A 15,616-nucleotide genomic window follows, 5' to 3' on the forward strand; every position below is an offset into this window, starting at 1 on the left:
AAGGAAGGGAGGGAGGGAGGGAGGGAAGGAAGGAAGGGAGGGAGAGAGGGAGAAACAGCTCCCAATTATCTACGATGCAAGCTAAGGAAACTGCCTCCATTATTTGTCTTTTATCAATCAAATCAAATCACAGCTATGACAACTGCACCTTGATCTGTCTCATGAGATTGGGGGTCTCCTGATGCCCCAATATGTGCACTGTTCTGCTGTCTGTGAGTCAGGACCTTGGGAGATTGTTTTCTATAAGGATTTGTTTTCAAACCCTTCAACAAAACATCCCATTTTGAGGAAACAAAATCACAAACCCAATGCTTATTGTCCCTGCATGCAGCTAAGTTTTTACAGATTCAATTAAATATGCACCTAAAACATTTCTCATCCCAACATGGGTTGACTCAGGCTCTCTGGAGAAGGTCTCGTCATCCTAGGTGAAATAAGCACATTAAATCTGCCTCTCTCAATCTCAACAGACTGCCACCATCTTTAGAACAGCAGCATTTTCCAGTCTCTCGGCACTGTTAAAAATGTTAAGAACACTTTTATAGCACCGTTTTCTAAAGTCCCAGTTAAATGCCTCTGCATTTGGCTAAAAAGGTGGGTGGATGTTGTCATGCGTTGGCCCTCTATGATGGGAATAAAAAACATCATTGCAAACTCAATAAAACACCCCATAAAAATAAAACAAAGCCCCCTTTTAAGGGGTCAAGATCCAGTTTCCTGGCCTCTCAGCCACGTGTGTGCATCTCAGGCTGGGAGGGAGCTCCTGACTCTAAGTTTCTGTGCCAGAGCCAACGCTTTTTTACCCACGTGCTCAGGGAATGGGGCTTTCCCAACACTGCAGCTAATATAAAATATATTACATCTAATCGGAAAGGATCCTTGCTGGAAATCCTAACTGTTCTTCTCTGACTCCGGGGAAATGGGATTTCCACGGGTGTGTTCAGACACAGCTACCTCTCTGCCAAGTGCCCGTCCCTCCGGCAGGAGCACGTCCTTCAGCCCACATGGCCTTTCCCTTAAATTCAAGCACCCTTCGAATAAACAATGGATGATGGGTCCCATTCAAAGCTTAGACACAAATGTGTGAGGTAGAAGGAAATATGCTACTGTTTGCGTGCATGTGGTCTCTCAAGTGGAGTTCATGAAACATTTGGAATAAAAATTAAATGTTGGCTAATGACCATGCAGGAAGCTTCAAGAAGCTGAGGGAACGAAAAAGCCTTCTCTGAGTTAACAACTTCCCGAAATGCGAAAAGAAAGCCCTAGCCAGCCCCCTGGAAGAAAGTGTCTTCGGCAGAAAGTGCCATAAAACCTTAACTACTAAATTCTCAAATAGCGAACACAATTCTTTGAAAATCAATTTCCAGCATAACCAGGAAAAACATGCTTTCCCTTCCCGTTCATTAGGAATACACAGTTTAAACACTTATGAAAGTGGATGCAAACAGCCCGGTTGTTAATTACCTGTTGGCGCCTCCAGCTTGCGCTTGTGGGGCGGGTCCTCGATGATCCTGTTGAGGTCCCCGCGGTTTTTCAGGTCCATGGGCTTCTCCCACACGGACAGCTGCATCGTCGGGTTGAAGAAGAAAACCCGGTCATCCCCCGTCCAGACCACACACCTGTTTGAGTGGAAAACTCACCTCAGTTCCCCTTGAAGACATTCAGTTAAGAAATCACTGGCCTAACCCAAGAAACGCTTGGTGCCTGAAATCCACACGTTTGCAAAGGTGACTTATGTAACTTATAAATCATAATGACCCTGTCTGGCTTTTTAAGGGACTTTACAGAGCTTCTCCTATTTTTCCATTTGATTAACAGGTAGATACTCTCCTGATGTCCTTTTACCAGGTAGGGACAGTGGAGGTGAGCAAAGCAAGCAGCTCGACAAGGGCCCTGGAGAGGGCCCTCCAAGGGCCAAGCTCCTCCTGGCACGAGTCCACCTCTGCTTGAATGTGGGAATCCATACCCTCCCACATCCGAGATATTAAACGGGCCACTGTGATTAGCAACTCTGGCACTCATTCTCCAGTTTGTTTGTAGAAGAACAAAGAATTAAGCTTTGTGTTTTCATAAATAGGAATCTAAAATCTCCAAACAGAATAATATGCCATTTTAAGACGCTGTCTCTGTGGAAGGTCATCAGAGAGGAGAAAAGATTAAAAAGAAGTGAAGAAAAACAAAAGAAAGGCCATGATCTGTTCCTAAGGAGTGTGAGTGGGTCTATAAGGGCCTGTGCCCTGGAACCTGGATCCAGTTGCACAGTGTCCCGACGAACAAGGCCACTCAAGGCCACCGGCCTGGCCTCTGGCTCTGTCCCAACGGTGGGTCCGGGATGGCGCAGAGAAGTAGCCCTGGGCTGGCACCAAGGCCCGCTTCTGGTCTGGGCTCCCAGAAGTTTCCCCTTGGGCAAGTCCTGCCCGTCCCTGGGCCCCAGCTTCCCACAGTGGCCTCCCAGAACCCTGCAGCCCCAGGGTTCCCAGACTCCAGACGTTGTGGGACTGAGTGGGAAAGCCCACATGTGCTGAGACCCTCTGGCTATCGATTTTCCTCTAAGGGAGGACCTCTGACGGACGGAGAGCTGCCTGCCGGGCCCTGCCTTGGGCCCTGATGACCAGCTGCTCCAGCCGTGCGTGGGTACCCGCCGTCAGGACGGAGCCGACCAGCCGTAGCCACTCTGCTCTGCACACAGGACATCCCTCTAACCTGAATCTGCATATTCACCCAGCTAGACACTTCCCATGGGCCATGCAGAGGGCTCGGGGATTGAACCCCATGTTCTAGGACTCTGAACAGACCAGGCTCCTTCCTGGAAGTGATGCTGAGATGGTCTGTCGGACTCAGTATGCCGGCCGGGCCAGGTTCATGGGTGTGGTAGGCAGAATGAAGGCCTATAACATGTCCACATCTTAATCCTTGGAAGCTGGGAATGTGTGACCTCACATAGCAAGGGAGGCTTTGCTGATGTGACTGAGTTAATATCTTGAGACGGCAAATGATCCTGGATTGTCTGGGGGGAAGAGGGAGGCAGGAGGGTCCGAGTGATGGAGGAGACATCATGGAAAGAGATGGTCAGACATGCACAGGGGTGGGAGAGGGAGGCGGGAGGACCCCACACTGCCGGTCTTGGGGATGGAGGAAGGGCTAAGGAAGACAAGAGGCTCCAGAAGCTGCAAAGGCAAGGAACAGATCTCCCCTGGAGCCTCCAGGAGGAAAGTCCTGCCCGTCCCTGGGCCCCAGCTTCCCACAGTGGCCTCCCAGAGCCCTGCAGCCCCAGGGTTCCCAGACTCCAGACGTTGTGGGACTGAGCCCTGTTGACCAGTCTGCCACAAACCCAGAGGCTTCAACTGCACAAGAGGCTTCAACTGCTCAGCCCATCCTGACCTCACTTGGAGGCTATGCCTCCCCCGGGGCTGCCTGACTTGGGGTGAAATGGTGGGTGTGGTCCATGGTCCAGGGCCCCCAGGCTTGGCCGCAGCTGCCCCGCCCACTTTCCTGCTCCCCTCTGCCCGGAAATCACCCCTTCAGGACACACAGGCATCCACTCCTTCTGGGACCCCGATCAGGACAAACCCCAAAGGGGAGGAAGGACTAAGTGTTCCAGGAGACTTTCCAGCAGGTGAGACAGCAGTTGGTGCCAGGGACACCTGCCCCCACCTGCCCCCACCTGCCCCCACTGCCTCCCTCTTCCCTAGAAGACCTGCACTTTGGGTTTTCAAAACCAAGACCTGATCCCACCAAACACGGCCCTGCCATCGCTACGGTAGCTCGAGGACCCAGGCAACAATGTGAGATGTTCATTGAGAAGGGGGTGGTTAACCAGGCTTTGCGGATGTGACACAGACCTGGGGCACGTCAGCTCATCCCACAAGCAGCTGGGCCATTTCAGGGGAGAATTACTAAGGAGCTGGCAGCTTTGGAAATGCAGGTGCCTGGTGGCTTGGAGAGGTGTCTGTCTGACTGTGGGCACAGGGAGAGGGCAGAGTTGGCCCCAGGCCAAAGTCCATGAGGGGGAGCAGCCTCAGATCACCCCCAGGCCCTCCCACCTGGCTCTGGGAGGCTGTCCTACCCACAGAGCAACTGGCCTCCTAGGTAGTCCACTGTAAGTCACTGGTTTTCCTAAGACCCAGGCAGGGTGCTGGGTCCTAAGAAAGTTCTGGTCAGCAGCGGGGAGGGGACTTGAGAATAAGAAGCTGAAGACGAGTGAAGATATCCACTGCTCCTGGGTTGGGGAAACCCACGTCCTGTCATGCAGTGTCATGGGGCCTAAGAGAGATGGGGTTTCAACTCTGGGCCCTAGGCTGCCACTTACCGATCTTGTGCTGACCTGACACTATGCTGAGGGGAGGCCGGTGGGTCTCGGCAGGTGGGCCTGGGCGGGTGGGGCCCTCAGGTGAGTTTGGGCAGTAAGTCTGGACAGGTGGCTTATGGTCAGGTGGGTCTAGGCAGATGGGCTTGGGCACCTGAGTCTGGACTAGAAGGCCCAGGCAGCTGGGTGCAAGCAAGGGTCTGGACAGGAGGCCTGGACAGAAAGGTCTGGCAGGTGGGTCTGGGCAGCTTTGCAGCAGGGAATTAGGGACTCTGCTGAAGCGGCCCCCAGTGCTGGGCTGACCGGTGTGAGAGGGACCCCTTGCTTCCTGGCCTCCTCTACTGGAAAGCATAAGGCAGGGGCTGCCCAGGTGGGACCGACCCCCAGCACAGCCTGTGGGACCCACTTGAATTCCTCCCAGTGTCCTGGTTTCCAAAGAAAACCAGGTATCTCGTCAGCACAGACCAGAGCAGTCAGGGGAAGTCGGCTCGCTCGAGCGCCAAGCGCCGCGGCTAAGGGCTGCTCCCCGCGGCCGTCTGTCCTATCCCTGGTGAAACCCGCGTCCTCGACACTCGAAAACATGTCGCCCCACGGCAAGGCCCCAGATCTTCTCCCTCGGGCGGGCACGGTTCATTCTCTCACTAACTTCCCGAGGGACATTCCTCCTGGCCCCAGGCACTGCTGTTAACTCAAGCAAGAGACTTCACATCTGGGGACATATTCGGCACAGTTCTCCCCAGACCCTGGGTCAGTCTCCTGTTTCGGGGACACACTAACTCTGTAAGCTCCCGGAGCTGAGTCCAGAGACACCCCTCTAGCACCTGAATCACCGGAAGAGCCAGCACCCAAAACCACCCTGCAGTGTGGGCAGCAATCACTGCTCCCTGACTCCATCACTGAGCTTCCAGAGAAGGGAAGAGAGGAGTTAATTAGGCACTTAATAGGGGATTATTACCAGGGAGAGAGCCAAGCGACAACAATTAACATGGCACACATTTCATCCAGGTTACAAAGAACCCTGTTCCGGTGCCATGGGGACACTTGTGGATTTGAACCAAAGAGCTGGTGGCAGGGAAAATAAACGTGATCCCCCCACGAGAAATCTGCCCATCCACTTGTTACGGTTGGTTTCAACTAGATGGAGCCAGCTGTAACATGCAAAATTAATTTTACGTATCATTTTATGCACATTTTAAGTAATATGTATACGTTTGCCTTCTCTAATCACGCTGCATAATATCTGGATAGCTGCCATATTCCCTCTTCTCTTAACTGCCCCCGTATCCCAGAGGATGTAATTAGCACATCAGAGTTATTTAAGTCTGGGACAGAACATCCACACTTAGCAGCCCTCAGAGATGAAGATCTGGATCCTGTCGAGTGAGGCTGCGCTGGCTGCTATGGGGTCCCAGGGGCACCCGCGGACACAGGGCTACATTGTAGCTCCAGGAGCAGAGGATGCAAAGACTCGTGCTGGGTGCCCCCCACCTCTCCACCTGATTTGTTCCCTCCGCGTGCCCAAGGGGACAGAGCCCGACATCCCCTGGGTCTGCCCCCAGGTCTGGGTGCCCTTTGCTCTTCCCTCCCTGTCCTCACCCCTCCTCCGTCTCAGGCAGGGCTGGCCTGGCAGCACCCAGGGGCTCTGGCTGGTGCACAGGGCAGGCTGGGTGAGGGGGCACAGATTCATGGAGGAGAGGGTAAAAACCTCCCTCCCACCTCCCCTCCTGGGATAGTGCGATTTGCAGTAAGAAGTACGTATTTGGTCTTGTCACTGTTTCTGGCACAGAGCTCCTAAAATCCTTGGGATTTCCTAAGACGTGAGCGCAGAGAGAGAAAGGTGGGGTGGGTCTCTTGTTACTGGCAGCACAAATCCTTTATGCCAACGAGGTGACTTTGGGACAGCCCACAGGGATGGGGGCAGGTGGCCAGGAGAACCAGCCATGTGACAAGAGGGTTGGAAATTTCAACCCCCCTACCCCCTCTCACCTCTTGGGATGAGAGTGGGGGCTGGGGGTTGAATCCATCAACAACAGCAGCCAATGATTTTGTCACTCGTGCCTACACGATGAAGCCTCCATGAAAACCCAAAAGGAGGGGGGATCAGAGAGCTTCTCAGTTGGTGATCCCATGGAGCCTGGGGGAGAGTGGCCCCCAGGAGAGGGCGTGGAAGCTCCTCACCTACTCCCCACACCTCGCCCATGCATCTCTTCCAACTGGCTGTTCCCACGTTGTATCCTTTTATAATAAACCGGTAATCTAGTAAATGAAATGTTTTCCATGAGCCGCTCTAGCAAATTAATCCAGCCGGAGGAGGGGGTCATGGGAACCTTGGATCTACAGCCAGTCAGACGCAAGCAGTGGGGACAGCCTGGACTTGAGATTAGTGTCTCCAGAGGGGAGGGGCTGGTCTCGGGCACGGAGCCCTCGACCTGTGTGCGGGGTCTGAGCCGTCTCCAGGTAGACAGGGTCAGAGTTCACCTGCAGGGCACCCAGCTGGTGTCGCAGAAGGCTTGGGGCGGGAAGACCCACAGCAGGTCGTGGCAGAAGTGAGGCCCAGGAGACCCGGGCGGCGCCTTTGTCCGCACCTTCTCAGCCGGCTCTCCACGCTGCCCACCCCGGGCTGCAGTGCCCACCCCCACGGCGCTTATTCAGGGAAGAGCTCAGGGATGACCAGGTGACACCTGCCCTCCAGACGAGGGCACAGCTGCTCACAGCAATGACGTGTCTTCGTGGGGACACGTGTTGGCACGTGTGTGCTCAGCTCTAGGACGCGGCGGCCTTGCCATCTCTTGTGAAGACCGGTCAGGATGGTGAGCTCACAGTGTCATTCCAGACAGAAGATGGTCCAGACACTGGGCCGCGCGGATGCCACCGGGGAAAGGCCAGGATGCTGAGGGCGCATGGCCCGGACAACCGACGGGCGGCTCGGCGCCCCGCGCCCCGCATTCCTGGGAGAAAAGGGGCCCCTGCTCCTCCGTCTGAGGGAAGGCTGCCCATGGGGATGAAAAGACAGAAGCCTGCGGGAAAGGCAGGGTGGCAGCTTCTGGGCTCTGTCCCCCCCTCGGCACCAGGGGACATCTGAGCATCTGAGCTGACGAGGGTCAACGAGCCGTGTGTGCACTGGTCTCTGCTCCTGAACACAGTCACCTTAACATCTTTGTGCAAAACTCCTGGAAACGTCTCTCCATCTTTGGTTACTGTATTTGTAAATGTAGTTCCCATTTTCAGATGAGCAGTGGAAAGGCGGCCGGCAGCCATCCGCAGAGCTGGGCTCCCGCTCCGGAGTCCCGGCCGGCTGTCTGTCCAGCCTCTCACACAGGAGACGCGGACCCCCAGGGCGCGTGTCCTCAGCACCAAACGAGGCCCAGAACAAAGTCCGTGGCGGCTCCGTCTTGACCACAGCTCTGGGTTTCGGGAGACTCTGTCTTCTGGAAAGTCACGGGGTCTCCTCTGTGCCGTGGGGTCCACCGGAGCCCAGCGTCGGCAACCACAGGGCCTGCTCCTGCCCCAGGTCCCTGCCCTGTCGGGTGACGCAGGCCAGAGGCCCGCAGCGGCCCTCACGCCCCATCGCTGCGTCGGCGTGAAGGCAAGGCCCCCCGAGGACTCCTCAAAGTGAGCGGGGAGCAGAGTGGGAGCAGCTACGCCCCATCCCAGGAGCTGCCCGCTCGGGAGCCTCTTAACTGTGGATTGAAATGGCAGCCTCCTCACGCACCCCCTCATCTGCCTGAACTACGCCACTGACATTTCACTGAACATTAGAATCCCCTCCCCAGCAAGTAATGTCTCACCTGTCCCTTCCGTGACATAATGAGAGACTCGATTATGCTAAGAGGACAGAGTGACATTTGGCTTCTCCTCAGCGGCGTGTGCGCAAGGCAGGGAGGGTGTGTGGGCTCCGGGCTCCACCGCAGCGCACATGTCCCGCCTTGTGACAGCCCAGCGTCCTCTTCACTGCGCTTCCCGATTACTTTGTCCCTGTCAAACCTCATCCATGCCTATCAGGCTTTGGGGAATTTTCCTTTCTTTCTGGAAAAGTTCTACCTTTACCCAAGAACATGTTTTTATATTCTTTTAAAGTCAAACGTATCCACTACCTCTATTTAGAAAAATCCAGAGAACCTACTGTTAAAACATCACACTCAGCGGATTAATATCATGAGTGAATAAAAGGATGCCGTCAGTGGGTGTAAGATGGTGAATAAAGTCAGAATAAAAAGTGTGCGACTAACATAAAGTCAGGGGGAGCGGGGAGGGCACCTGGGGCGTGGAGCCTCTAGGCACCTGCTCAGAGAATGCCCTCCCGCTCCACGGCAGAAGGCTACACCCACAAACCTGCCTGCTTCCTCATGGCAACCACACGAGTGGGCCTGGCCGGGACGCGGCACCTGCTGACTGGCAGAGAGAGCACCTGCTGGTGCTTCGAGCCCTTGTTGGTCCCTGGTCCCAAGCCACTGTGAGAAGGACTCCGGGTTTTGATCCAAAGGCATCACGGACACAAAACTCGTACTAAGTCAATCTTGACTTTTTGGAAAATGGTCTTATTTCAAAACCATTGTTCATTTTTTTAAATTTTACAAAAAACAGTGATTTGTAAGTCCATAATCTTTTAGAGAATTGTAAAATGTTAATTAATCATTGGCACCGCCATTGATGGTCCATTGAGCCAAAGGCTCATGAGCTTTACACTTTAACAGTTTTTAGGTTTTTTCGTGTCTTCAACGGTTCCAAGGAACACATTTTAATGACGTTCCAATAACAGAGTGGCTGAGTTGTCCCAGAATGGCCATGCGGGTCAAAAGCCAAGTTATAAAAAAGAAGGAGGAGGACAAGCAGGAGAAATGGAGAAACAAAAATCCATAAGAAACTGAACAACGCTATTCTAGAATGACCACACAGAAGACAGGAGCAGATTTGAAAGGACAGCTCAGGTTAGATCCTGTCTCTCCCTCTGGCTTCCTCTTCCATTTTGAGGCCGATAGGATGTCCCTTTCTATGAAAGTTCATACATAGTCTTCATTTTCTCGTTTCTCCTTAAACCTCATGTGTCAGATTACGGCATCCTTAAAGCCTCCCAACGGCATTAAGCTTCTGGGTGGCAGAGCTAACCGGAGACATCGTTCCGGGCTCCGAAGCCGTGTCCGTGGTTCAGCTGACAAGGCGGGAAGAACGAGGGTAGGCTCCTCCCCCTTGGCCCCCGGGCGCCCCGGCACACCTGGCATTTCGGAAGGGCTTTGTGGGACGCTAGCATTTTTGAGAAGGCCGTACGTCGGGCCGTGTGTCCTGGCGGTGAGAAGAGCAGAGAGAATCACAGGCGGGTGAGGATGATCACGGAAGCCGCCTGTTTGCCGGGGCGATCCACTCGTGCTCAGCAGCCCTCCAGGACGGAACCACGAGCACAGCACCTTCCCCACTCTCGCTTCCAAAGCAGCAGACACCGCCCTTGGCTTTCACAGAGGCGTCAGCCTCTCCCGGGAAGCTTCTCCTTCACCGCTACATTGGAGCAGTTTCGGGCCCTAGCTGACTGTGCCGTCCTCCCACACATTCAATTGCTCACCTCCGGTTTGGTGAATACGTGACCACAGCGAAAAAGCTAGCAGAGTAAGAATATTTTGATTTCCATCTCAGGGGCACCTGGGGGGCTCAGTCCGTTGAGCCTCTGTCTGCCTCCGTCTCAGGTCATGATCCCAGGGTCCTGGGATTGAGTCCCTCGTCGGCTCCCTCCCTCTCCCTCTGCTGCCCCCCTGCTCATGCGCTCTATTCCTCTGTCTCAAATAAATAAATAAAATCTAAAAAAAAGAATATTTGATTTCCATTTTACATGTTCTGAGTAAATCCCAAAACTTTTTACTTCTTTATTGCGACACCAGCTGCCCCCACCCAGCTCTGTGATGGTCAGGAGCAGTCCTTCCCAGCCTGTCTGGCCTGCTCCACCTCCCCTGAAACCTCTAGAACCTTCTAGAAATCCCAAGTTTTCCCTGGAGAATGTTGGCCTGAGGCCAAGGCTCAGGTTCACAAGCGACGTCTCATTGTCGGATCTGTCCTGAACCCTCACCCTTCCCTCCAGAGGGAGGCCTGCTCCCGAAGGCAGGAATGGGGCCTGCCCGACTGACGGGACCACCATGGAGAGGGCGTGCCTGCAGGGGAAGACAAGAACCAGTTTCCCCAAGACTTGACAGGGAGCCCTGGCACTTGAGCATGAGAAGTAAAGAGACTCAGTGAAAGCACAGAGCTCCTGGGGTACGCTGCCACTCTGCGGTCACCCACCTGCACCTGCAAGACCTGCCAGCATCCCCAGCTCGCCTCCAAGGGACCCAATCACATCCCACTGTCAACCCAGCCCAGGTCCACACGGAACATCTCGCCTTTCCTGATCAGAAAGGCGGAGGTGTATTCGTGCAATATTCCCCACCTGGATGAGGGTGTCTCCAACACACCATGGGCAGATTCAGATGCCCTGACACACAGGGGGCTGGCAAGGGCGACAGGGCACGGAGCCAGGGTCCTGCACCTCCCGTGGGTCCCTCTGCCCTCCGACTGCCTGAGGACCGACCGACCGGAAGAAGGGCCGACAAGCAGCAAACCGCAGGGCAAGGCTGTCAGGACTGGCTTAAGTAAGGGAAGCAGACACAGCTCCCAGGCGGGAGGGCGCTTTCCCGGCCACAGACGGCGGGGTCAGTGTGGTGCACTGGGACTAGCTCCCACACGTGCGATGACAAGATTAACGTGGATGTCAGACCACGCGGCACGCGAAGCCCCCTCCCAACTGGAGAACGAGGGAGTGGGGGCCCCTTCCCCCCGCGAGGTCGAGGGTCCGTCCTCCGTGTTCAGGGGACGTGCAAACCCAGGCTCGAAGGCGTGGTGGGGGTCTGTCAACACTCCCGTCCTTAACCCAACAGCTGCTCAACAAGGCCAGGACACTCTCCTTCAAGGGGCGCTGAGTCAGAAAAGCACAAACGGAGGAGCAGAGAGCGGGCACGGGCAGCTTCTCTGTAATCTTGGGGGAGGAACGCACAGGTTCCAGCCAGCAGGCCTGACTCCCACCCAGAAAGTGCGTCCTCGGGGCCAGGAAGCTGTCTGTGCAGGGGCCAGCCTGTGGTGCCCTGCAGAACAGTGACCCTGCCCGCGTCCATCCTGCTGGGGAGTCAGCCAGAGGACGCCGGACTTCAGGCTCCACCACCGGCCACTGCTGGGGCTGGAGGCCCAGGGAGGGCACATGCTGATTCATAATTTATGGACAAAGGACCCACGCTGCGGCGAGCAACAGTGAGGGACTTCCCTGATCCCGCTTTGCAGTTTGCATTCTATATTTAGTATATATTACTGAGGAAGGAAAACCGTGCCCTCACAATTAGAAACTTCCAATGCTCAAGGTCACATTTTCTACCGAATTATAATCTTCCAAGGGCCACTCATCTGTGCTGAATTTACTCCAACCCCCTAAACAGAACTTGGAAAATGTGTCTATCTTAGAGATACATTGGAGAGAGTTTGGTAATTTGTGGCATAATAAAAAATACGTATTTGGTCTTCATCCCTCATTCAATTCCTGGCAAATCACTTGGCCAGTGATCCAATCAGTCATGCCTTTGTAATGCACCTCCCATAAATAACTGAGTTCGTGAACTCGTGTCCTGAGTGTGCTGCTCTCAGGGGCCCGGAAGCTCACGGACCTCCCCACACAGCTCAAATGCTGGTCTCTTCCATTGGGCTGTTCCAGAGCAGGATCCTTCCTAATAAAACTGTAACCACAAGGAAACCTTTCTCCTGAGCTCTGTGAGTCATCCTAGCAAATTATCATACCCGAGGGGAAGTTGTAGGAACCCCCGCATTTGCAATCGGCCAGGCCACTGTCATCCGGGTCCGAAGCGAGGGCAGTGTTGAAGGACAGAGCCCTTTGCCCCTGGGCCTGGGGGACTCTGCGTCAGTGTCACAACCGACCTGAACTGCAGGACACTCCCTAAGTGTTAGGACGACTGGAGAACTGGCTGTGAACTGTTGGCAGAAGAAGGCTCTTCCCCAATGGTGTGTTCAGCTGAAGACAGAGGGTGGGGGCCACCAGGGCTAGCCGTGCAAAGGAGTTGGGTGCCCAGTCTCTCCAGTGAAGAACATGATTCATCATGATAAGCAGGCGCTCAGGGCAGAGCCAGAGGGCCCAGCAGGTGCCCAACACGCCCTTCCAGCATCGCTGGCCACCCACCGGGGACACCATGCAAGGCTGGTGTCACACCGAGGCCATCAGCAGGTGGCTATTCCTGCACAGAGGGCACCTGACGCAGACACAAGGGCGCGGTCTCTGTTGTCTGAATTAGCTGTTCCTTCCAGCTCTGTCCTACCCTCTAATCTTCAGGTTTTAAAACTAATTTTTATTATAATAACCTTTTTATTCTGCTTCCAAATTACTCCATTATAAAAGGACATTTTTAAAAACCAAAGACAGGGGCTCCCTGGTGGAGGGTATGTTGAGTACAGCACACTCAAAGATCAGGGATCCTCCCAGGGCAGCTGGAGAGAGCCAGACACATCTTTAATTAACAGCCATTCAGTTACTGTGTTCTTGGAGTAGAGGGAAAAAAGCTCTCTGAAGCGTAAGGCATGGTACATTTTCTTCAGACACCATCTTTCACTGATATATATGCAACAGCTTATTATTTCAATACAGATGCGCAAGTGTCTGGGAGCAGGATAACCTATCACTTAAATGCTATTTTTCTTTCTGTAGAATGTCACACGGTGTGGAGCTGTGGCTGCCACGAGTTGCAAATTAATTTTTTAAAGCCCTGTATTACCTAAGGAACGTGCACTTTCTCGCTGGTGCCTGCAAGCATCTTACCAGGGGGATCCGGGCACCGGGGTGGAGGCCACGGGTCTGTCTCCCTCGGCCGCACTGTCCTCTCTTGTGACTAGTATGGATGAAGGCTCCTTTCAAAAGAAAGAGAAGGACAGCACTGTTTTTTATTTTTTTAAATTTAAGCACTCATCTTCAATTAGGCAACCAAGTGAAGAATAACAAGTCTCCTGCAGACAGACCTGCCTACAGTACCCACTCGACAATGACCCGCTCAGTACAGCAAAGCAAATGGGACTGAGCAATTATGCTGAGAATACAGAATCTAAGGCACAACAGACCATGCTGAGTAACTCAACAAAGGCATCTCCCTAATTACCCCAAACTGGCTAAACTATCTGCTTTTGCAGACACAGAGACAGGCAGCAGTGGCCACGAGATTGCTTCTGGATGCCTTAACATCTTGTGGGTAAAACATCACGCGGATTCCTCTCCAGAAATGGGCTGACCCAGAGGCTGGGGTCCAGGGGGTCTGAAACTGTGCACTGTGGCAGGGACCCTGGAAGCAGCAAGGGGTCCTGGGTGCAGCTGGGCAAGCCCGCTTCCTTGTAGCATCCGCGAGGCTGGCCTCCCCTTTCCGGGCATCTGGCTGGGGGCAGCGTTCAGGGGCGTGTGACATGGTGCAGGGGATTCTGGGGCAGAGTTGGGTTGGAAAATCACTCTGTCTCTGTTTAGAAAATAAGGAATGTTTGAACATGACAGCACCTAGAAGAAAATGAAGACTTATTCTCTAATATTAAAAAAAACAAACAAACAAACCATGGCTGGGACATTTGCTCATCGTTCATTATGGATACAATTTGGAGAGAAATGGAGGTTGCTTGAGGAATGTGTCACCTCCGGAGCAGCCGAAGGAGAGATAGGGAGTTGCATCAAGCACAGTAAACTCTTGCGGTGTGGGGAGGACGTTGTTTTCCTTTTCCCAGCTGTTTCTGTAGTTTTAATCTCAAAGTTAGAATATTACGATACTGGGTTCTCTTTCTCTTAAAAAATCAGGTGAGATTAAAAAACACAAGGACGTGATTCAAAACAACAATCAGGCTCTCAGATGAGAATGTCGGGTGCAATTAAAGCTCTAGATTCCTTGAATAAAAGGAAAAAAAAAAAAAGGATGCCATCTCGATTTCTACCATGGCTTGTGCCAGGACGTTAAGGGACACCACTGTAGGTGAGGAGGTGATTAACCGCGTGTTTGGACGGTCGTGGGGCCACACCGCCATGTGTTCACCCACGTGTGCCTCGGCCAACACTCATGTACGCCGTGTCAGCCTCCCTACAAACAGACGAGCTGGAAAGGCAAACGCTAAATTATGGGCACACTGAAACATGAGATTCAGACAAGAAGTTCAAAGAACGCTGAGTGTCTCAGAGCCCAGGGTGAAGAAAGTCCCACGCAGGGAAACGTGGTGCTCTGTTGGGCCATCCCCATTGCCCCCATCCACCCTCAAGACAGGGACTGGGAAGGGCCCCCATGGTCAGGCTTGAGTGGCCAGTGTGAGCAGAGCCGGCGGAGAGGAAGGACAGGAGTCCTGAGCCGACAACATTCCTCTGGAAAGTGCCTGCGGGGTCGCGGGTTGAGGGCAAAGCGGGCATGGCACCTCACCATCAGACAGGCGATGCCCGGGAGGTGAGGGGCCGTCTTACTCCTGCGTGAGCATCCTGGGCTTTCCCTGGGCTCCTCCTGTGGCCCTCCATTCGCTGACACAGATAATGATTTTTAATTTATATAATTATCCCTAAGTTAAGTTTAACAATAATTTCTTTTGAATTTTCAGGTAGTAGGAGATGTCTTTCCTTCCTGTGAGAAAAAAAGGTCAGGATAAATAATGAACATAACAGGGAGGACTCAGAAAGTGGTGTTAAAAGAAATATATTGAGACCAGAGTTTATACTACCAATCCAATTAGAAAAACGAGGGGAGATTTTCATTATGAAGCTAATTGAACACTAGAAACCCAACGAGGGCCTCTGAGCAGTGGATTACCCCAGCTAATTACTCACGCAGATTTGCGGGGCATGATTTGTGGCAGGGACTAACATTTAAATTTGGCAAGGCTGGGACTGTCTCCCGCTAATTACCACTGTCTCCTTCACGGGGCACATGCTGCCCATGATTTCCTATTGGTGATAAAAATGGCATAAAACTCCCTTTCCGCACTAAAGTGATAAAAGTGAATTAGAGGCGCAGAGCCCAGGGATAAAGAAAGTAGTTAAGGCACTAGAAAGGGTATTTGTTTAATAAATATGTAATTCTGGCATGGACGTTCATCTCTTAGAGAGAAATCCTACGTCCGGGAGCAGACGTTCAATGCGTGCTAACGTTTGTGACCCACCTTCGCCACCGACCACTGGCGCTAAGGATGGGGAGCGCGTGAACGGGCCGGCGATGGCACCCTCTCCTGAAGTGTGGGGACAGCACACGCGGGAAGCCAGGTCACCACCCAAGCTCCTCCACACAGAGCCCG

At 53.4% G+C, this 15,616-nt stretch overlaps 1 protein-coding gene across 1 annotated transcript in view; it reads right to left on the bottom strand.

Moving 5' to 3' along the window:
* TCERG1L (transcription elongation regulator 1 like) overlaps window positions 1–15,616 on the bottom strand; it is a 184,780-nt gene that overhangs the window by 45,469 nt on the left and 123,695 nt on the right. Inside the window, exons 6-7 of the mRNA XM_021703857.1 lie at window positions 13,137–13,225; window positions 1,465–1,619 (exon numbers count right to left, since the gene is read on the bottom strand). Coding sequence (XP_021559532.1) covers window positions 1,465–1,619; window positions 13,137–13,225 — 244 coding nt within the window. The remainder of the gene's footprint in view (window positions 1–1,464; window positions 1,620–13,136; window positions 13,226–15,616) is intronic.

Source organism: Neomonachus schauinslandi, chromosome 6 (assembly GCF_002201575.2).
Source record: "Neomonachus schauinslandi chromosome 6, ASM220157v2, whole genome shotgun sequence".
Lineage (NCBI taxonomy): Eukaryota > Metazoa > Chordata > Mammalia > Carnivora > Phocidae > Neomonachus > Neomonachus schauinslandi.